This window comes from Natator depressus, chromosome 5 (genome assembly GCF_965152275.1).
Source record: "Natator depressus isolate rNatDep1 chromosome 5, rNatDep2.hap1, whole genome shotgun sequence".
In the NCBI taxonomy this organism is placed as follows: domain Eukaryota; kingdom Metazoa; phylum Chordata; order Testudines; family Cheloniidae; genus Natator; species Natator depressus.
This window is the reverse complement of record NC_134238.1, coordinates 97,207,631-97,231,274: the sequence shown is the minus strand read 5'-3', so window position 1 is coordinate 97,231,274 and position 23,644 is coordinate 97,207,631. Positions and strand designations below refer to the sequence as shown.

Sequence of the window (23,644 nt, the reverse complement as noted above, 5' to 3'; positions counted from 1 at the left end):
ATTCTGTTTCATTTTGTGATCTTTCTCCTTTTTGGTGTGTGTGTGTGTGTGTGTGTGTGTGTGTGAGTGCAGTAGTGCTTGTTTTTTAGGCCAAATGGTTCCCTCTAAAAAATAGATGTTTTCAGTGAGAGCTCTGTTTTGATCCAACAGGGAAAAACTGGCCCTCACCCAGTTAGAGTTAAAGTATTTCTGCCAGAGAAGCTTCATTATCTGCTTGCCTGTAGGTTTTGTGCTCTGCAAAGTTGATCTGGGTCTTCCTCAGGAAGCTGTTTCTGCCAATGATTGGCAAGTGGCGCTACTCGCAGAAGTGGAGATGGGGTAGTAAAAGGGCAGCAGAATAAGGCAGTGATAGATCTGGCAATTCCACTTACGTGTATTATAGTTGGCATCTCTGTAGTTTTGCTGTAGGAATGGGACAACTCTGTTTGGCATGCAGGTGAATGCTTGGCAACCATAAATAGGAGGGAATGGGGGGCAAGTATTTGTGGAATACTGACACTTTAATCATCAAGGTTGTAGCTTATGTACAGTATCTACAATAATGTAATGATGAGATGACAAGCACAAATGTTATACAGCACAATTGCAAACCACTGCTACATGGGTATTCATAGGCAGCACTTCTGCTTGGATTTTCAAATGGAAATAAGCAGGCTCAGCAGGGTATGAAGCTGCTAGTAACTACAGAAAAATAAATGTTTTTTTTTTAATCAAACTGTACCCGTCTTTTTCAAAAGTGCTGATTTGAGCAAAGTATTGCAAACTGTCTGCAACCTGAAATTGCAGGAATTTATACATTCGGACTGATGTGAATCTACAATGGATTTTAGAGGAAGGATTGAGTTATAAAATGAAAGTCTCAGTTCAGCCAGCCTGTCAAAAATCAAGGCTAATAGAGTTTAGTATATGCAGTCCATTTAAATGCCTAATAATAATACCTAGTTCTAATATTTCACTTTCCATCCGTAGATCTGAAAGCACTTTACAAAGGAGATAAGCATCATTAGCCCCATTTTACGATGGAGAAACCAAGACAGAGAGCAGTAAAGTGACATTCCCAACAGGTCTGGGGCAGAGCTGGGAACAGAGCTCAAGTCGTCTGAGTCCCTGTCCAGTGCTCAACCTACTAGACCACACTGCCTCCAAATTTTTAGCAGTTTTTAGGCTAGTAACTTACCCAGTATTTAAAGCGTGGTTCCACTCTGAAAAGTTACTTTGTAAAAGTGGCCTTATGGGGTCCAATGTTTATGGTCTCAATGATTTCCATATTAAATGTGCTCAGTTTATAAGTAAAAACATTTTTCTAAGGGACAGCCCTATACTTTCAAGCTGGGGTCTCGGAATCAAGCTCTGTTCTCTCCTTCTCACACATCACCACCTGTAATAAAGGTTCTACAGGCTGAATTAAGCCTGTAGTGACACTTGTGCAACCCCATGTCTCCAAATTGTGCTCTTATTGACAGTTGGGCAGTGCTTCTCTTCAGTGGGGTTGCACAGGTGTAACTGGTAGGAATTTAATTAACTATATGGCTGATGATACATGAAATGGGGTAACATTGGTATCCTTTTAGCTGTGTTAGGCTCTGCCAGGGGTAGAATATACACAGGGAGCAAATCTGCTGGGTGAGGAATGTGCATTTTTAAACAGTCACTTCTTTAAATCAGTAACGTTCAAACCAAATCATCCACAATATTATTGTGATTGTATTTATGATTACCCAACACTTCCATTACACATTTTTGTGAACTGTTTAAGGTTGGGGTATAATTTGGCCCATTCTGTAAAGACACTGACTTCATTGGGATTGTACAGGTGTAAATGAAGGCAGGAATTGGCCCTACATTGCTACTGATTCCAAATACCAGCACCATCTGCTGTTTTGCTGCAGGTTACTCTTACCCATTACTGTCCACATGGCGTGAAATATATGGCACGGAATGTATGAATTCTTTACTGCTTGGTTATGACTTGCAACAAGAATAAATGCTAAAAGCCCAAGCTTGCTGCCTTAATGGGAGCAGAGCTCTCATCAGCATGAATGGCACTTTTGTGTGTGTACAGATGGTGTGGATGGCAAGACAGCATCAACAAGTGCTCTTCTGATTAAGATCTATTAAAGACATTGGCAGGCTCATCTTGTCGTTTTTTTCAGTCACATTATGGACATCTGATAATATGCACAACACCATTCACAAAGCAAAAACAGAGAAGCCACTTCAGCGCTCATACAACGGATAAAATGCATGATGTAAATACAGCACCTAAGTTGATGAGTAAATAAGACTAGAGATCAATAGAAAGTATTCCAGGAATCAAAGGGTAATGAATGCACGGGGAGAGATTTTTGAAAGCTGCCTTGGGGATTTGCACACCCAGTTCCCTGAGCGACATTTGAAAATGTCAGTCATGATGAGGAACTGCATTCAGGTCCCTGATTTCAGATCTAGAAAACCATTCACATACCAGCTCCTTCTTCTTCATGCACTCCATGAGGATTATGAAGAGGTGCTGTGCCTGGGTTCGAGTGTAGGTAAAAGTCTTCTGGATAGTAACTAGTAACTGGTCCCTCAAAGACTCATTGATAAGTCTGAAATTCAGAAAAGCAGAGAAAATGCAGAAGCATGTCATTAAAACTTGCATTGAAAAGGATTGCAATGTCAAATGAATGGCAAAAGAGGTAAGAGTGAGAAAACAAAAGTGTGTTAAAAGTTTGATCTTTTTGCACAGAACTGAAAGGCAGAGATTTATTAAAGAGTCATACAATGTTATGCTGAGAAAACATGCTGCCCTGAACACAGTGAAGTGGTCCCTCACTTCTGAGATTTGATTTCAATTCCCAGATATCGCCTGAACAGAAAGTCACTCAAGGTTACCAGCTATGGGGGATTTCTTAATGAAAGCAAGTTGACAGCCTGGCTTTGATGCAGACTGGGATGTCAGGATGAGCTGAACACACAGTTCTACCAATGGGCTCGCAGAGCTCAATGAAGGGGTCAGCTGGTGGCGCTTTGGGGACTCTCTTTTTTGCCAATTTTTTGTTTTTAGTGAATATTTTTGTTGTATTTAATGAATCATACCATACCATATACAATTACACCAAAACAGCTACCATAATTCCCAATATTAATATTTTACAACCAGTATTTTAAAAGGTAAGTTTTTATATGTTATTATATTGAATGCCATTTTTTTGCTCTGGTTAAGTCTGTCATCTATGAAACCAAAACGAGCATGGTAATGAGACAAGTAAGTAGCCACAATAAGCGAAGGATAAGGGTAAAATTTTCAAAGCGCCTAACGGTATGTCTATGTTACAATAAAAGACCCATAGCATAGCTCATGGGTGGCCCTGGTCAGCTGGTTTAGGGCTATAAAATTGCAGTGTAGATGTTTGGGCTTTGGCTGATGCCCCGGCTGTGAGACCCCACAAGGGGGGAGGGTCTTAGAGCTCCAGCCTGAGCCTGAACGTTTACACTGCTGTTCTTAACCCTGCAGCCTGAGCCAACACATGTGGGCTTGGAGATACAGTGCCATAGGTTTTTTATTGCTATATAGACATAACCTTAAGTGACTTAGGAGTCCCAGTGGGACACTTCTGAAATGTTTATCCTTAAACACCATTTGTCAATTCTCCTGCTGAAGGCTCCACCTTTCAGATGAAATTTAAAACTGAATTATTGACTACTTGTTTTCACTGGATGTCCTCCTGGCATTTTTTGCCAGAGTAAAGGTGTTGATTCCACTGTTTACCAAGTTCTAATGTCTACCTCCATTCCATTCGCAAATTCAATTGCATTCCTTTTCTCTTCCTGTCTTAAACTGTGTTTTGTAGAGCACGGATCTTTCACTGTTAAAAGAGAAGCCACATTCTACACTGGAGGTGTTTACATTTCAGTAGCTGAGGGAGTAATTCATGTGTATCCTGTGTGTAAGGTTTACAAAGTGCTTTGGAATCCTCTGAGATAGAGTGGCTTAAAGGTGCAGTGTAAAATTTACCCATTTAACTGGGATTTTAATGAATTACCATCAAGCCACAGTGAGGACTTGCTGTATGGCAGATAAAGGCACTGTAAATCATCTGTACGGAAGACTTAAAACACCACCCTACACCGGAAACCTACTGACCGCTCTAGTTATCTACATGCCTCCAGCTTTCATCCAGACCACACCACACGATCCATTGTCTACAGCCAAGCTCTACGATACAACTGCATTTGCTCCAACCCCTCAGATGGAGACAAACACCTACAAGATCTCCATCAAGCATTCTTACAGCTACAGTACCCACCTGCTGAAGTGAAGAAACAGATTGACAGAGCCAGAAGAGTACCCAGAAGTTACCTACTACAGGACAGGCCCAACAAAGAAAGTAACAGAATGCCATTAGCCATCACCTTCAGCCCCCAACTAAAACCTCTCCAGTGCATCATCAAAGATCTACAACCTATCCTGAAGGACGACCCATCACTCTCACAGATCTTGGGAGACAGGCCAGTCCTTGCTTACAGACAGCCCCCCAACCTGAAGCAAATACTCACCAGCAACCACACACCACCCAACAAAAACACTAACCCAGGAACCTATCCTTGCAACAAAGGCCGTTGCCAACTGTGTCCACATATCTATTCAGGGACCACCATCATAGGGCCTAATCACATCAGCCACACTATCAGAGGCTCGTTCATCTGCACATCTACCAATGTGATATATGCCATCATGTGCCAGCAATGCCCCTCTGCCATGTACATTGGCCAAACCGGACAGTCTCTATGTAAAAGAATAAATGGACACAATTCAGATGTCAAGAATTATAACATTTAAAAACTAGTCGGAGAACACTTCAATCTCTCTGGTCACTCGATTGTAGAAAGAATAGTAAATATGGCAGGCGACCAGCTTGGCTTAACAGTGAAATCCTTGCTGATCAAGAAGTGGAAGACTGGACAAATGACCAGGGAAGAGTATAAAAATATTGCTCAGGCATGCAGGAGTGGAATCAGGAAGGCCAAATCACACCTGGAGTTGCAGCTAGCAAGAGATGTTAAGAGTAACAAGAAGGGTTTCTTCAGGTATGTTAGCAACAAGAAGAAAGTCAAGGAAAGTGTGGGCCCCCTACTGAATGAGGGAGGCAACCTAGTGACAGAGGATGTGGAAAAAGCTAATGTACTCAATGCTTTTTTTGCCTCTGTCTTCACAAACAAGGTCAGCTCCCAGACTACTGCACTGGGCAGCACAGCATGGGGAGGAGGTGACCAGCCCTCTGTGGAGAAAGAAGTGGTTTGGGACTATTTAGAAAAGCTGGACGAGCACAAGTCCATGGGGCTGGATGCGCTGCAGCCGAGAGTGCTAAAGGAGTTGGCGGATGTGACTGCAGAGCCATTGGCCATTATCTTTGAAAACTCATGGCTATCTGGGGAAGTCCCGGACGACTGGAAAAAGGCTAATGTAGTGCCCATCTTTAAAAAAGGGAAGGAGGAGGATCCTAGGAACTACAGGCCAGTCAGCCTCACCTCAGTCCCTGGAAAAATCATGGAGCAGGTCCTCAAGGAATTAATTCTGAAGCACTTAGAGGAGAGGAAAGTGATCAGGAACAGTCAGCATGGATTCACCAAGGGCAAGTCATGCCTGACTAATCTAATTGCATTCTATGACGAGATAACTGGCTCTGTGGATGAGGGGAAAGCGGTGGACGTGTTGTTCCTTGACTTTAGCAAAGCTTTTGACACGGTCTCCCACAGTATTGTTGCCAGCAAATTAAAGAAGCGTGGGCTGGATGAATGGACTATAAGGTGGATAGAAAGTTGGCTAGATTGTCGGGCTCAACGGGTAGTGATCAATGGCTCCATGTCTAGTTGGCAGCTGGTATTAAGTGGAGTGCCCCAAGGGTCGGCCCTCGGGCCGGTTTTGTTCAGTATCTTCACAAATGATCTGGAGGATGGTGTGGATTGCACCCTCAGCAAGTTTGCAGATGACACTAAACTGGGAGGAGAGGTAGATATGCTGGAGGGTAGGGATAGGATACAGAGGGCCCTAGACAAATTAGAGGATTGAGCCAAAAGAAATCTGATGAGGTTCAACAAGGACAAGTGCAGAGTCCTGCACTTAGGAAGGAAGAATCCCATGCACCACTACAGACTAGGGACCGAATGGCTCGGCAGCAGTTCTGCAGAAAAGGACCTAGGGGTTACAGTGGATGAGAAGCTGGATAGGAGTCAACAGTGTGCCCTTGTTGCCAAGAAGGCCAATGGCATTTTGGGATGTATATGTATATGCCAGCAGATCGAGGGACGTGATTATTCTCCTCTATTCGACATTGGTGAGGCCTCATCTGGAGTACTGTGTCCAGTTTTGGGCCCCACACTACATGAAGGATGTGGAAAAATTGGAAAGAGTCCAGCGGAGGGCAACAAAAATGATTAGGGGCCTGGAACACATGACTTATGAGGAGAGGCTGAGGGAACTGGGATTGTTTAGTCTGCGGAAGAGAAGAATGAGGGGGGATTTGATAGCTGCTTTCAACTACCTGAAAGGGGGTTCCAAAGAGGATGGATCTAGATTGTTCTCAGTGGTAGCAGATGACAGAACAAGGAGTTATGGTCTCAAGTTGCAGTGGGGGAGGTTTAGGTTGGATATTAAGAAAAACTTTTTCACTAGGAGGGTGGTGAAACACTGGAATGCGTTACCTAGGGAAGTGGTGGAATATCCTTCCTTAGATATTTTTAAGGTCAGGCTTGACAAAGCCCTGGCCTGGATGATTTAGTTGGGGATTGGTCCTGCTTTGAGCAGGGGGTTGGACTAGATGACCTCCTGAGGTCCCTTCCAACCCTGATATTCTATGATTCTACGATTACAGACCTAAAAGTTGCAATATGACAACAAAAAACTTCAAAAACAGACTCCAACGAGAGACTGCTGAACTGGAATTAATTTGCAAACTGGACACCATTAACTTAGACTTGACTAAAGACTGGGAGTGGATGTGTCATTACACAAAGTAAAACGATTTCCCCATGTTTATTTGTTCCCCCTACTGTTCCTCACACGTTCTTATCAACTGCTGGAAATGGTCCATCTTGATTATCACTACAAAAGGTTTTTTTTCTCTCCTGCTGGTAACAGCTCACTTAACTGATCACTCTCATTATAGTGTGCATGGTAACACCCATTGTTTCATGTTCTCTGTGTATATAAAATTGTCCTACTATATTTTCCACTGCATGCATCCGATGAAGTGAGCTGTAGGTCACGAAAGCTTATGCTCAAATAAATTTGTTAGTCTCTAAGGTGCCACAAGTACTCCTCTTTTTTTTTGCGGATACAGACTAACATGGCTGCTACTCTGAAACCTGTCGATATAAAATGTGTTCATAAGACTGTTTTTCTAAATAACCAAAGCGGCCTAATGTGTTGTCCCTATTGTTCTCCAAAATTTAATCTCCATGAGGAGGACAACTACTATCTGAAGATCCATTTCTTCCAATATGAATACATTACCAATACATTCAAAGTTCATGCAATTATGTAAAATTTGTATTATCCAGAATTACTTGGTACCTTCTATTATGTTATCGGATAATCATGCTTATTTTATCTAGGCCATCAAAGCTGTGGTTTCAGATATGATGACTACCACAGAATATCTTGACATCTTCTGAATTTTTTAATTTCTCAGCTGGCACCTGAAAAATATAGTCTATTACAGCAGTCCTGAGTTCGGCAAGTCTTCCACTTACCTCAGTACTATAGGCTGCTTTTACAAATTGGAATAATATCATCATTCATTACTAAAATGTCATAACTAACTAACAGTTTCAGCTGATGATTAATTGTATCACAGTATATTGCCTATGGACTATATCTGGAATAACTTAGTCTTTACTTATACAAAACTCCTATTGAAATCAGAAGTAAATATGGACTGTGGGATTTGGCCCTACGATCTTTATTGAGAGGATTCAGTAGTACCACATTAACAATCAGTGACCTCATCATTGTTGCACATGCTTATGCTGATGGTGCGAAAGTAAATGCCATCATATCAGTAATTATTAATAAATGTTAACAAATTTACATTTAGAGGTATTTGTTTATTCCAAAAGAAATCAGAACCATAACATCTGGGAACCTTCGTAGATTAAAAATAAACAAATACCAAATGTCTTAATTCCAGGTTTCAGAGTAGCAGCCGTGTTAGTCTGTATCTGCAAAAAGAACAGGAGTACTTGTGGCACCTTAGAGATTAACAAATTTATTTGAGCAAAAGCTTTTGTGAGCTACAGCTCACTTCATTGGATGCACGCAGTATCCGATGAAGTGAGCTGTAGCTCATGAAAGCTTATACTCAAATATATTTTATATTGTGTTTAACTGTTTATATCCCACACTCTGCTTGCAGATTCTTTCCAGAAGTAGACAGTCACTGAATAAGGAAGGGAAGATTCAAAGCACACTCCGCATTGACTGCATCCAACCAAGAAGCCATATACAAGATTTGCTTTCAGCAAGTTGAAGCTTTTAGAAATTTAAAGGAACCATTTTTAACTTAGTGCAAATGTTAATACTTAAATAATGCCTTAGCATCAAAATGAAATAATATTGCATGCAACATCAACCAAGGTTCTTGACAGCAGAGAGCCTGATAATTGAAACCATTAATTATTTGTTCTGGATGCAACATAGTTATTCTTAAATACCTTACAAATTAGTGGGTTCAGTAATTTAGAAAATGTATCTTTTGAAATCTGAAAGACTCTATACTAAAGCAGTTTGCTCATTTAAAATGTTATAGTTTTTTTTTTAGCTTATTAGATGAGTCAGAATATTTTCAGTAAAAGTCAATGTTAATCAAATACGGAGTACTGAACCAGAAAATCTTCACAGCTCCCATTTTATGTTAGATAAAACCAAAGCTTTATGATTTTAAACCCGTGCAGCAATTGTAGTCAGGCAGCAGAGTATATAATAGTCAAAGCTGGCTTAAGGTAATTGGTTTGGGATATACAAACACTGAAACCCATTTCATGTGGCTTGTGAGTGTCATGCAAAGTTGTAGCATCACATTCTCCCCCCTGGAGTAAAGAGGTGCAGAAATGAATAGGAGCTGCAAATAATCACTGCAAAATGGATTTTGAATCATCTCATCATTAGAGCTGGTTGGAAATTTTTCCATAAAGTGTTTTTTAAGTGCAAGATGCTGATCTGTCAAAACCAAAACTTGCATCAGGAAGGTTTCTGAGGTCTCGGATGGAATTTCTCATCAAAGCCAGAGAGAAAGAAAGTGTCACCCCAGAACAGCCAATAGCCCACAGCTTAGGACACTCACCTAGGACATGGGAGACCCACGGTCAAATCTCTGGTCTGAATCAAGTACTTAGCAGGGATGTGGGAGACCCAGGATCAAGTGCCCAAACCACTGGAATATCAACTGTTCTCTACATATAGTGAACCTATATTGCACCCACTCTGTGGCCACTCATTCCTGATACCAGCCTGCCTAGTCCCTCTATGCAGATCCAAATCCCATGGAGCACCATCTGAAGGGTGCCGCACAAGAAGGGGGATGGAGATAATGCTGGGGAGGCAGCTGAACCTCCTTCCACATGAGAAGGGTGAAAGCTGCACGTTACATTGAGGGTTCCGTATACATGAGGATCTTGGAGGCACAATCTGGGCCATTGCATGGAAGCATCTGAGGTAAAGTGCCACCACATATGGAAATGTGAGGCAACTTTTCTGCGTTCCTGGTGGTCTGAGTTGCACCCAATGCATCACCACTGTTAGCGCACAGCTGTCATTTCATTACGTACCCACTGAAACCAGCTAATCTCCAGTACACTGAAGCACATCTTTTTGTTCACAGCCGAACATAGTTCTTTTGTTGCAAGTTAGTATGTGGCTTAAATATACAGGGCCAAACCCTGAAGCCCCTATTCAGGCAAAACTATTTTCAAAAATCAAAGGGAATTTTGCCTTTTTAAAAACTGAATAAAAAAAAGGGTCTTATGCTCTAAAATGGTGTGGAAAGGGGCTAATATTCTAATAATGTATTTCAGAACTCAGCTGGGTTAGTAAACATGTTATTCCATCCTATAGTGAGAACAATGTGTAGTAAAGTGTAGTGGATATTGCTAAAAACACCCCTTAAAGAGATTTAAAAAATTTGGTACCCCTACTGGGAAAGATGTGAAGTATGTGAAACAATTTAGAAGCTGTAATAAGATGCTGTTGCCTATGGACTTATATAGCATACCTTTCTAAAACTCTTTTAGTCTCTACCCCAACCATGGTCAATTTCTAAAAATAATTAAATACAAATCCTGAAGTTTTTACTCAGAATGTAGACCACTTTCTGTCAGGCAAACTCCTCGAAGTCAATAGGAATTTGCCTCAGTAAGCACTGAGTGAAAACAGGATAAGGCTCTCAGGGTAGGGTCCATAATTTTTCAAAGTAGCCTTCATTTGTCTTTCCTATATTAAAGTTATCCAGAACATATCATGCCATAAATTTTTTTTTAAAAGCAAACTTCTGAATTAAACTAATGGGAGTTCTTTTTAAAAATCAGTGGCATGAAATGGCTGTCTAATTACCGAGAGGCAAGTCTTCCTGCAGCATGACAGTTTGCAAACTGCTTGGTTGTATCATTTATCATGTGATCTGTCACTTAATTTTCCATGCTTATAAATGTGCTATTTATATCAGAGAGGTTTGTAGGCCTAAGGTCAGTCTCAATATTTTTCTATTCAGTGCCTTGGTGATGCAGCAAACTGGAAATAATTATATCAGAAATAGAAACAAATAGCAGGGTTAGTAACTGTCTCTTTCTAATAAAGCATACATAGCAATGTCAGATAAGCTTTGTGTTAAATGTGAAATAATTTGGTTCAAGTCTAAACCTTATTTCCTCCTTATGACCCTAGAAGTGCTAGCAGCTGCCCAAATCAAGGGTCCTTGATTGTACTGGACACAACTGAATTGCACAATCAGTTAATTTAAAAAAAAATATATATACCTATGATGCACATGCTAAAAATAGCATGTACAAAACAGGTAATTATACTGGCATCCGCAACAAAATCACAGGAAATTATGCATGCAGAATTACCTGCTTAGTGCAAACAACTGCATGTTTCACATATACAAATTAGCATCCTCTTCTAAAAATACAGCCCTCCATGTGGAAGCTTAAGAGGCATTAATTTAATTTAAGCCTCTCTGTGCTGTCATGGGTTAATATTCTCTGACTCTGTTCCCAATTGTTCATACTTTGTTGTCCTAGGGGAGTTTTGGGTCTCTAATAGATTATCTCCTATGGACCAAATATCTAAAAACTTGCCAAAAGGAGGACCTGCTGCCACCACTATCCCTGCAAAATATGGTAAAGAAACCATGGTTAGTCTTGTGTGGTTGATATTTAGGCCTTGATTATCTACTCTGTCTGAGTTTCTCTGATTCAGGGCTGCCTGATCCTGGCACAAGTTAGGGCTGGGATCTTATGTGCCTGGAGGACTGCTCTGTCATGGCCCTCCCCCTGCCCTTCCCTGACAATCCTGTCTTTCTTATACGCTAGGCTAGAGGAGTGGTGTAATGCCACTTTGCACTGCTTATTGGGGAATCCAGCCCATAACTTGCAGGACAAACCTGAGTCTTTACCCTAAATCATCTGGATTCTTATCTTCGATGGATATTCCTACTGCCTCCTCACAACCTGTTTGAACCCTGAAGAATCTGTCATGTTGTTGCATGATGCCTCAGGGACAAGGCATAGAACAGCTTTAAGGACCTTTTACTCTTTTCTGTGTCTAATTTTCTTTAGGATTCCTACCCTCTCTCTTTTGGTTTGATCATTTACTCTACCTGAGAGTGGTGTTTTGGGGGGTTTTATGTGTTAAACAGATGAATTCCCAGATTCTATTAATGTATAATCAATCAACTGGGAGCAAAGCATTATTAGTAGATACCTCATTATCTATTCTGTCCTTGCTAAGGAAAAGTCTGTCTTTTGTTTTGTTTTTCTTGATCATTGAGGATTCTGTTATTTCATTTATTTCTGGTTAATTTTAATTCTATGTGCACAAATAATCCAATAATCAATATACGAAAAAAACCCATTTGAAATAATCTTATTACTGTTAAGCAATCAAATAAAAAAAGCAACATTTAAACAAATATAAAGGTTTGACTAAGCAACAAAAGCATAGAAACTGAGTTAAGACTGTCCTCTGATTATGTTAGGCTTACCTAGACATTACCACAGTAGGTGAACTTCCCATTCATATATACTTTAGTTCTTTAAAGTGCAATGTATTGCATCACAAGTGAAAGATAAAAGTGACTGCCTTAACTCAAACCATTAATATTATTTTAATGTATTTTTTGTATTTACTTTTCTTGCCTTCCCACCGCCAATACTGCACTAAAACAAGCAAGCCACCAAAAAACTTCAGCTGTGCCATTTCAGAAAAACTGGGGAAAGAGGAAGGTAATAGCAAGACCTGGTTTCCTGTGGTATTGTTGGGTTTCTGAACAGTTTCATTTTAAGCACTCTTTTCAACTGCAAAAGTAAATATTGCTTAGATACCATGGAGCTATAGAAAAACCTCAGACTGACAGATAGATAGGTAGATATCACCCCTCATGAAATAAATAGATTCAAGAAGCCTGGGATCTGGCATCTCTGACTGGAAAACAGTTCTAGGGACAAATGCTGAAAGTGGAATGATTATCATGTAGCTGTAAACAAGCTGAAGTTGGTTTTCAAAGTTACTGCAATACTGTCAGATCTGGAAAATTCAATTTGTTGTATCATTTGATATTTAAGGTCTTCTAGTTCCACCTTAAATTAGCAGAATGCTTTTGAAAGATTGCTTTCTGGGAAGCAAGGACAGGAGGCAATGCCTGTCTATCCATCCCCCTGTCCATTCCTTGCTGCAAATGACTCCACTGCTCACAAAGAGACACTGAAAAACGTAAGTGTCATTTTTTAAAAGTTCAAGATCTTAGAGGCGATATGATAAGTATATAAAGGACAGTGAAAAGGATTATTCCCACTGGACACTAGTGTTATAACAACAGCTAGTAGGATCACATTAAAAAAAAAGATACATTTAATTTCAGTATTAGGAAAACTATTTTGATGGTCAGGTCAACCAGATAAGGGACCTGTTTGTCTTGTGATGTTCAGTAATTATGGCATGATCACTAAGTATCTTTAAGGGAATGTTAGATTACAGAGAAAAAGTAGTATAGGTTCCTTCTTGTTTGGTGGGTTAAGCTAGATGATCCAAATAGGTATGTGCCATCCCTATATTTAATTCTATAATGCATTGGAATCTTAAGGTTAATAGGGCTAAAATTTATCAATGTTCCTATTTTAACATTTTTATAGTACCTTAACAAGTCCATTTTAGTATTTTAAACACTTTTAACAAAACCGAAATGATGGTTCTTCATGGCAAGAATTTACAAATGGGAACCCTGTCAAGATGCATTAGATTAATTTAGATTGAAAGCCCAGTCTCCTTTCAATGTTAGCTTTGTTCAAGTTGCACAATTTCTGTGTGGCATGGTGGTTACAAGGCACACAGAAGTTGCCATTCTATAGTTCTTTACAACCGAGATCTAGTCATTTGATGAAGAGAGCAATCATGCAATAACACTCCTTCTCCTTCCAAACTCTAAGAACAAATGTGTTCAAAATGACATAGATTTTAATAGATGTAATATATAATGTAAACTCTAAGAAACACCACACACATTAAACATTAAACATTACCTTCCAATGAATCCACAATAACACTGAAATCCTCCATCCCAGCAATTATACACATCTATCTCCTTCATTGGAAGGAAATGTCTAATATGTGTGATATTTCTTAAAGAGTTTACATTATATGACTGACAAATTTCACTTCTGTACATTTTAAAAAAATATAGGAACCAAGTGCTGAGAAATCATGCTAATGGGAGAAGAATAAGAGCCAAGGTAAAATAAACCCAACATTTTGTGGTGCTTCTTTTTTGTAAGTTAGCCTAATTTTCTCTCCAACACCGTTACATTTTCTTTCTCCTGTGAATGCCAACAGATAACCAAATATAAATGTAGCAAGGTATCATTTGCTGAGCTTTATATGACTTTTTTCCAAGATATCAGTTAGTACTTTCAAATACATACAGCTTATTATGAAAAATACATACAGATTATTATGAAAATGGTTAATTTTCTAACATATCACATGGCCATGGCAATTGAGAGATGTGCAAATAATTCATTTTTTGATTACTGGTAATATAAAAAAATTGAAATAAAAAAATTATTTGAGGTCAACCAAAATGTTTTGTTCTAACTGAAATAAAACATTTCATGATGTTTGAGTATTTTATGTTAATTTTTTACACAAAATAAAAGTGAAGTAAATTTGGCAATAAATCATTTTGAATAAAAAAATCAAAGATTTTTGATTTTTTTAATTGAAACTATCCATGAATATTTCCGTCACCCCAAATTTGCATTGTTTGGTGAAAACCAGTTTTAGATGAAAAATTTCATCCAGCTACTACTACAGTAGAGAGTAAGATGTAAAATGCTATTGACCTGGAAAGCACTGGTAATATTATACAGTAGTAAGATTTAAAAAAATAAGAAAAATAATTCTCTACAACAGCTTAAATTAATGTATTTTTATCCAGAGCTTACTGCTTATTGCTTCATGTCTTTGGAAATTATATACAGGTCTGGAAGAATTCTAATTTTACTTATTTATATTTTTGATGAATAATATCAATGTTTACTTTTAAACTCTTAAATTTTTTTATTGCTTTAAATTTTCAGAGTTGTGAAAAATTACAGGTGTTCAGCATTTTTAAATTTAAATTATCACTGTTTTGGGATATAATGGGGGTGCATGTCAGACAGTAATTAATTAGTGACAGTAGATGTTGAAATTCAAAAAAATTAAAACTATATAACCATTAAAACACAAACTGTCGACATCACTTGTCAAAATATAGAAAGTAAATATCCTAAAATCAAACTCTAAGTTCTCAAGCAGCATTCTTCTGACTTTGCCTGTCAATTTTGATCAATAGAAATATTTTCTCATTGGTTTTTACGTGTATGGTGAAATGGAAGTTTACCAACATTTACAGATTTAAAAAAAAAAATCAAATCCTTCCAAGCCTAATTTATTTGACTTAACTAGAAGGGACTAGTTCACACAATAACTATATAACAAAGTACTGTATTACAATATCAATTTTAAAACAAGATGCAAGTTGCCTCAATGTTCTTAAACAGACCTTTCTTGGAGCAAGGTTAATACTGATACTTTCATAAATATATCAATAGAAGATATTTCATCTTCACCAGGTCATCAAATAATTGTCATCAGGTTTTGGAACTTTCACTTAGAGTGAAATCATGCCCTACTGAAGTCAATGGGAGTTTCCCCATTATCTTCAATGGGGCTAGGATGTCACTGTAGGAAATTAATGTGTTCAGTACATGATATCGTGTCCTAGAACATCACATTACACAAAGTTCTACCTGGTACCACTTATTTTTTCCTATTTTGCGGATGTGGGGTGGACTCTGCCTTAGGGACAATATTGATCTAATAGCAGTATAAAAAGGTGAAGGTGAGTCACAATTGTTGTAGTTATGATTCTCTATTGCTATTACCAGGAAAACCTCATATATAGCAGTTACTGATATTCCATATACAGATTATAAGTATCATACCCAGAATGCTGCTAAACGCATCATCTCATGGAAATGAAACCTGATCTTACTCCTGTGTTCAAGACTTCTGTGAGGTTCAATGCACTCCCTGCTAAACAACTGAACTCTTCAACTAATTTTTAAAAATAGTAATAATAGAGCTAGTAGTAAAAATGAGAGACTGGAAGAAATGATTTCATTAAAAGTCTCTGTCAAGATTGACAATAGACAATATTTTGGTATCAATAAAGGATCAGATTCACTCCTATGTAGAGGGCCAACACAAGATATATGCAAAATGTAAGTCCTAGTTGGAGTGCTTAAGTGGGACTTATATAGTACATTGGTCTTGTGCTGATCCTCCACATGAGGGGAAATTTCATCCCAAAAGTGTAAGACATAATGTGAATTACATATATCTTATTCATCATGGCAATGATTGGCGTAAGAAAAATATTTTTTATTCACAAAGTATTGCATATGGCTAAACAAAGTGTGCTGATTGATTCTGGCTAAACAAAGTGTTCCATTCAAACCATATTCCAGCATAGATCAAGGGTCCGGTTTTCCATTCCATTTTATTCTCCACCCCATTTGACTTCAGGATAAGGCAACAAGACCCAGATTCTCAAAGATATTTAGGTGCCTAACTCCCATGGTGCCCATCCATATATCGTTCCAGCATGAAGTAAACCTTCATCCAAGTTTAGGATGAAACATACATTAATTTTTTGTCTGCATGACTCCTAAAGGACATTAAGCCTATTACCATTCCCACCTAAATTTGTCAGATATAGGGTTGCCAGTTCTGTTGGATATATTCCTGGAGGTTTCATCACATGACAATCTTTAATTAGCTTAATCTTTAATTCCTGGATACTCCAGGACACTCCTGGAGGATTGGCAACCCTAGTCAGACATGAAATAGGCATCAGTAGCAAGCAGGAGCCTGGGCTTTATGTATATATTCCCCCAGGAAAGATGATCATAAGATGTATTGGATCCATCTAGACAAGGCACCTGAAACAATTAAAATGCTTAACTTTAATTGCCTTTAGCAATCTGCATTTTAATTATTCCTATAATACCCTGGAAAATAATTCTCAAAGAACAGCTCCTTTCTTTGCTCTGGCTGACCCAATAGAGACAGATGAGAGGCTTTGGCATACTTCTGCTTCACATGACAATCTCTTTTGAACCATGCCCAAATGTCAGACAGGATAATATACACTACAGTAAATCATGTCACAGTCTTTCAACTGTGCACCATGCCAGGCTGCAATAAACACTCTAATTTAAGGTTTCACATGCCAGTAATACATTTTAACGTTTTTAAAGGTCTCTTTCTATAAGTCTATAATATATAACTAAACTATTGTTGTATGTAAAGTTAATAAGGTTTTTAAAATGTTTAAGAAGCTTCATTTAAAAATTAAATTAAAATGCAGAGCCCCCCCACCGGACCAGTGGCCAGGACCCAGGCAGTGTGAGTGCCACTGAAAATCGGCTTGCATGCCGCCTTCAGCAAGCGTGCCACAGGTTGCCTGCCCCTGGAGTAGATAGTCTGATTGGTCTTTGCCATCTGTAATTTCTAGAACTTTGCTAACACATGTTTCTGTGATCAATAGCTTTTAAATGTGGCACAGGGAATTTCACCAGCCTTTAAAAAAGGGCATCATAATCATTAATAATAATGACTTAGGTGGGATTTTCAAAAGTCCTCTGCACTGGACTGAATTTGCTTCCATTGAGCTCCAGTGGAAGTTTTAACATGGCTTTGAGGGAACAGAGATAGGCCAACTCTGAGTGCTTTTGAAAATACCTGCCTGATCTACTTTCTGTAGCACCTGTATTCTTAGGGTGAGCCTCATTATGAAACACAACCAAAAGAAAAATTAAACAAATAATTCTAGCCAATTTAAAATCTTGCATATCCATATTATTTTGAACATACAGTAGAATTATCACAATTTGAAGATTAACCCCCCCCCCCCCCAAAAAAAACAAAAACAAAAACAAAACAGAACTGATAACTGAATATCGTTGCTTTAAACTGGTGCAGAAGGGACACTTTTTGGTACTAGGACATGACCACATCAAATTAAGTCTGAATTTAAATGACCATGATAGAAATTGTTCAACATTTGTAATGAAAATAGACTAATAAAAATGTCACTCATTCTTTGATCCTTCATTCCCCATTAGAACATTTTTAAACGTAAAAAAAAAGTTCCTGATAATTATATTTACTATTAAAGCACATTTTACATGTGTTTAAAGTCTACAGTGTGTATTATTTATACATATTCTCTCATTTTATAAATCTGTTACTGATGTGCATTTTTCACACATACATATACACACACGCCAGCCCAAGAAGAACCCCGGATCTGAACCACCTTAAAACAGTATAAAGGAACTGTAGAGGAAAACCATGAATTAGCCCTTTAAGTTTTACAATGAGAGGGTGTTTTTATTGCTAGGCATTAAGTCCTCAGACTTAATTTTGCCAATATGATTTCATACAGATTAGTCACCATTAGAGGAAAAGAACACATTAAAAATGTATGCACTTAATCATTAGACACACTTGGGATTAATAAAAGCACACGTAGATCCCAATTCAGCCAAACATATGTTTACAATGTCTAAACCATGATCTAAATACTGTTCTTGCCTTGCCTCAAGTTAGCGCAAGAAAAGGTGGAAGACACACTAAAACCACTGCAAAAGCAGCAGTGCATGAATACAGGTGGACAGATGGAATTCCTTTACAGAGTACAGAAAGAAGCAGATACACTTGGCCAATGTGAACAATTATGATTATTTAAAGGGCAGGGCTGTGCCAAAAGCTAGAGTTAGTAGACAGTATACCACCATTTATAGTATGCATAAGACAGCTCTGATTGCAGTGAGCATATATTTCATGGTGCCCACTGAGCCAGTCCCTTGTTTGACATCCTGACCTGCAATGGTAAGATGTTGCTGATGCCAGACTTTCATTATAGTGTGTATGCCTATATGCAGCTGCTCATGTTATATAGCTAGGATTTATCCCAGTGGTAGACCTGCCAATACAATTCTTCAGGGTTTCCACCATCTTGCATCAGTTTTCCCCATCTAGGAGCCAGACAGCTTTTGCATTGAATATCTTAATATCTTTAAGCAGTACTCTAATCAGTGCTAGAAAGTGTGACTTGAGGAAGTATTTGGTACTGTTATGTTGCTAATAGTTTCCCAGCCTCCATATTAGCACCAAAAAAAATTGCCATGCACATTAAGAATTATTTTGTTTCATGAATGTTTCCTAGCAAATGACTCACCCTCCTTCTTCTGAATATTTGTGACCAAATGCAAGGATGTCAGACGCCCGGCCGCTGCCATCACACACCACAACGGGAACAGGCGGAGTGTCTCGTAGGTACTCCAAGACAATAGAGATAACATTGGGCCCTCCTTCCACAATAAGTGCCACCACTGGAACCCCTTGCCCAATTCCTGGAGTAAAAGAAAGAAAAGGGGAAAAAAAGAAAAGAAAAAACCCCCAAAACCAAAAACAAACAAAACCGCAAAGCCAGCAAACCAAATAAAAACACAACAAAAGAAAGAAAAAACAAGCTGAAATTACTGCATACTAACTATATATTGGTCTCTTACAAGAAATGGTGTTAAGAGATTCATAGGTTCATAGATTTTAAGGCCAGGAGGGACAACTGTGATCATCTACTCTGACGGGCTGTATAACATGTGCCATAGGACTTCCCTGAGTTAATTCCAGTTTGAACTAGAACAGATGTTTTCGAAAATCATCTAATCTTTGTTTAAAAATTCTCACTGATGGAGACTCTACCAAAAGTTGTTCCAATGGTTAATGACTCTCACTGTTAAAAAAAAAAAAAAAAAAAAAAGAAGGTACCTTATTTCCAGTCAGAATTTTTCTAGTTTCAACTTCCAGCTTAAAGGATCTTCTGATACCTTAGTCTGCTAGACTGATGAACCCTCTTTTATCAAATTCCTGTTTCCCATGTAGGTATTTACAGACTATGATCAAGTCACCCCATAACCTTCTCTTTGCTAAACTAAACAGATTGAGCAACTTGAGTCTCTCACTGCCAAGCATGCTTTCCAATCCTTTAATCATTCTCCTGTCTCTTCTTTGAACCCCTGCCATTTTTCAATGTCCTTCTTGAAGTGTGGACACCATAACTGGAAACAATACTCCAGCAGCAGTCAACCAAATACAGAAGTAATATGACCTCATTCTCAACATTTGTAATGCAATTAGATAGGATTCCTCTGCAAAAGAGGCAACATTTATATTCAGTCAGGAGACTGATGTGGTTTGACCAGACTCACCTGAGTGAAAAAATAGTTGTGTGTGTTATATCATTAACAAAAGGTTCTTTATTTGTACAACTTGTACTGCTTGTGCCTTCTTAACCAATGGAGGCTGGTGATATCTGAAATGGGGTATATAATAGAGGGTTGAAAATTTCCTGTCAAAACTGCTTTTTGATGAAAAACCAGGGAGATTTTCTTTTTTTGAAAAGCGTTCTTTTTCTGTGGAAAATTTGGATTTTTAATCAAAAAACCAAATGCCCACAAACTGAAATATTTCGATCGGGAAATACTTCCACAGAGCACCAGGAGAGTTGTAGTTCAGTTGACTCATGACCCCATTTTCTTCGACTGGCCAGGCTCCCTTGCCAGATTACCTTTCCTATGATGCACCAAGGTCAGGGACTCCCATGATGGCCAGGGAACCCCATGATGTATCACCTCCCACCTCCTAGAGAAGAGACCATGGTGCATCATGGGAGACATAGTCTGACCAGGGAGCCCAGCCACTTTACATGCATAAATGCAGACTAAAACTTTATCTGACTTTATCTTTATCTATTTCAGCAAACACAAATGCTGTCCTACCATCTCTGAGGACATCTTCAGTGTACTTAACTAAAGCCATAATCTACTGTCAATCCATGCGCCTTATTATTACTAACATTTATCATTTAAAGGAGATGTCATGCCTATTGTGCTTTATAACTATTTAAGTAGATATAATATAGTTATAAACAAAAACTTGCTTGAAATTATTATTACTGTTTTATTTATATTACAGTAGCACCCAAAACACAGTAGGTGCTGTGCATGCCATACAGGAAGACCCAGTCCCTCCCTTGAAACACTTAGAGTCTAAAATGACAAACAGGCTAAATGATGAAGCATAGGTGAAAAGGTATAATATACAATCAAAGTGATTAACAGTATGATTAGCACACAGCTAAATAGCTCCACATCTGCTTTGTACATTATAAACTATCCCCAATTGCTTCTCTACCATAATCATTATTAGTTGGTTAATTTCTTGTAAGTAAGGCTATAGAAGCGAGTCAACAGAATGATATTTGAATGACAGAGGATGATTAAGAACCTTGAATAAAAAAAAGACATAAGTATGATGGACTAAATTATGCCTAGTGTACATCCATTCACTTCAATGGATTTAAGCCACGAATGAATATATTTTTGACAGCCTTTCACATGGTTGGAAAAATACAATTATTTTTATCATGCATAATATTAAACCACTTAAAAGTAAATTTAAAAATTAAGAATAAAACACATTTTTAATATAAACTGCTAAAAGAAGAAATTTTTTCTTGCTGAGGAATTGGTGAAACCTTGATACATTTAATAGTACACATCTGACATCAGAAGACGGGCTGACTAAGCATTCCTAATTCTTTATTACTACTAGATGACAACAGACATATTATTTACAAGTGATTTCTAATTCAAGAAAATTGTTCATGTACTACAGCAATTGACTGTCAACAAAACAGCACCAATAAGGAGGCACACTGCACAGTATATTTCCCACTGAACAGCATCCCCACTTAATCACTGGACATCTTCACAGGTGCTATGAGAGAACCTTGTTAAAATTCTCTCACCAAATTAAAAGGAAGGTTGTTAATGCTACTGTTTTTGGATTCAACTTCTAGACTTCCAATTAATAGAGCAATGTCAAGCTTTCTGAAAGTTGAAAGGATCAGTGTTCTCTTCTGCTTATTTACATTATTTTCTTCTTATAGTACAGTATATGGCTAATGTTTTATGTATTCCTTCCTCTACAATTACTTTCTCAAGAAATTAATTCCTTGATTCTTGAGCAAGAATCCACCTCAGCTGCCTTTTCCTCATTCCTTTTTGCTCTAGATGTGAATGACAAGGCAGATATAAAAAATCATGATCAACGTGTAAATAATTTATTGGAATCTTGCACCAACATTCTTTTTCTGGAGCATAGACCTCTCCAGCTGGAAAATGACCTTCCAGTCATGGAGAAAAGGTACAGTAGATATCTAAAGACCTCTTACTAATGTTGAGTAGTACCTTAAAGGATGGATAATTCCAGAGAAATCAGAGTTACTACAACTATGAACACTGCAAAGGAACAACATTTGTGGTAATTATGTACACTGCAAAGGAACATTTCATGTGGCTCAGGACAGTTGCATATAAATGGAAACATATCATTCTGAACAGCAGAATATGCATGAGGAGAATATTTAGCTGATCTCTTTCACTGAACGGGGTCAATATGATGCATTTTAAGGAGTGCATAATGTGAACTAGGAGACATTTCTTATAGTGGCTGTGTAACAATACTCAAACATATACCAGTCTTTTGAATCAAATGCTTATTGTATCATAGAATCATAGACTATCAGGGTTGGAAGGGACCTCAGGAGGTCATCTAGTCCAAGCCCCTGCTCAAAGCGGGACCAATCCCCAATTTTTGCCCCAGATCCCTAAATGGCCCCCTCAAGGATTGAACTCACAACCCTGGGTTTAGCAGGCCAATGCTCAAACCACTGAGCTATCCATTCCTCCTGTATCCAATTAGAATGCAGTAACATTGGAACAACACTGCTTTCACTCTGAGGTTGGATTCCACAGGAGGAAAACTTATTTTCTCAAATGTGAAAGAAAGCAAAAGTTCACAATTTGGTTAGGAGGAACACTAGACAATAAAGCCTTCAAACAGATTTGTGCATCTTCCTTCTCCCTGCAGGAAGGATTGATCAGTTTTGGTGGGTTATTCTGGATATCCATCAATCTGCTAATTTTAACCTTTTGAATTATGATGATTATTATTTACAGTTGAGCAAATAATTTTCAACAAATAGCTTATCTGAAGAACTTAATCTCTTTTTGGCTCATGAGTTTGTTATTCAAAAGTATTCAGCAAATGTGTATTTCTTTAAATCTCTATTGACTGATATACAACAGTTTTCTGCAAGTGTCCAAGCTGGGTTTCACTGTGATTAGTCAGATGGCATTGTTTACTTTCCCCTGATTGTGAAAACACTTCCAGCAAGAATATCCGATTAAACAACTTTAGGTTAAAAAACCCAACATTCCTAATTAAAGTAGTAATCTAGGTGATATTATTGTTTCCTTTCCTTTGGCATTTAAAGAGATGAGACTCATAAATTTTAGACTTTCCTGTTAACTTTAATTCTGTCCTATACCAAATATACATGACTGAGAGATTAAAACCTAACTTTCACAATTGACCCTGCAGGTTCCTTTGTGCAACATCCTGCATCTAGGAAAAGATTTAAACACAAACCTGTTTTTTGTGGGCTTTATTATGGATGTTTTATAAATTCTGCTTTTGCTTTATCAAACAGAGGAATTACTTTTCTTGGTAGGTTTCTTCATTCTCCATAAACTGCAAATAGTTTGGAAAGTGACACAGACTTCTTGAGTTTGGGGAGCAATACATTTGGCACTTGCTGCAGGGATAAAATAATGTAATCCTTTGGGGGAAGAATCTCATTTTAAAACCAATTTATTCTAAAAAACTCCAATTGACATTTCTTCAGATCCAATAGCATAGCAATCTTCAGAGAGG

At 38.1% G+C, this 23,644-nt stretch overlaps 1 protein-coding gene across 7 annotated transcripts in view; it reads right to left on the bottom strand.

Moving 5' to 3' along the window:
• The window catches only part of TRPM3 (transient receptor potential cation channel subfamily M member 3), a 590,787-nt gene that overhangs the window by 114,060 nt on the left and 453,083 nt on the right, over window positions 1-23,644 (bottom strand). For all 7 annotated transcript variants that reach the window (XM_074953258.1, XM_074953253.1, XM_074953257.1 and 4 more), the window contains exons 7-8: window positions 19,041-19,215; window positions 2,465-2,588 (exon numbers count right to left, since the gene is read on the bottom strand). In XM_074953258.1, coding sequence (XP_074809359.1) covers window positions 2,465-2,588; window positions 19,041-19,215 — 299 coding nt within the window. The remainder of the gene's footprint in view (window positions 1-2,464; window positions 2,589-19,040; window positions 19,216-23,644) is intronic.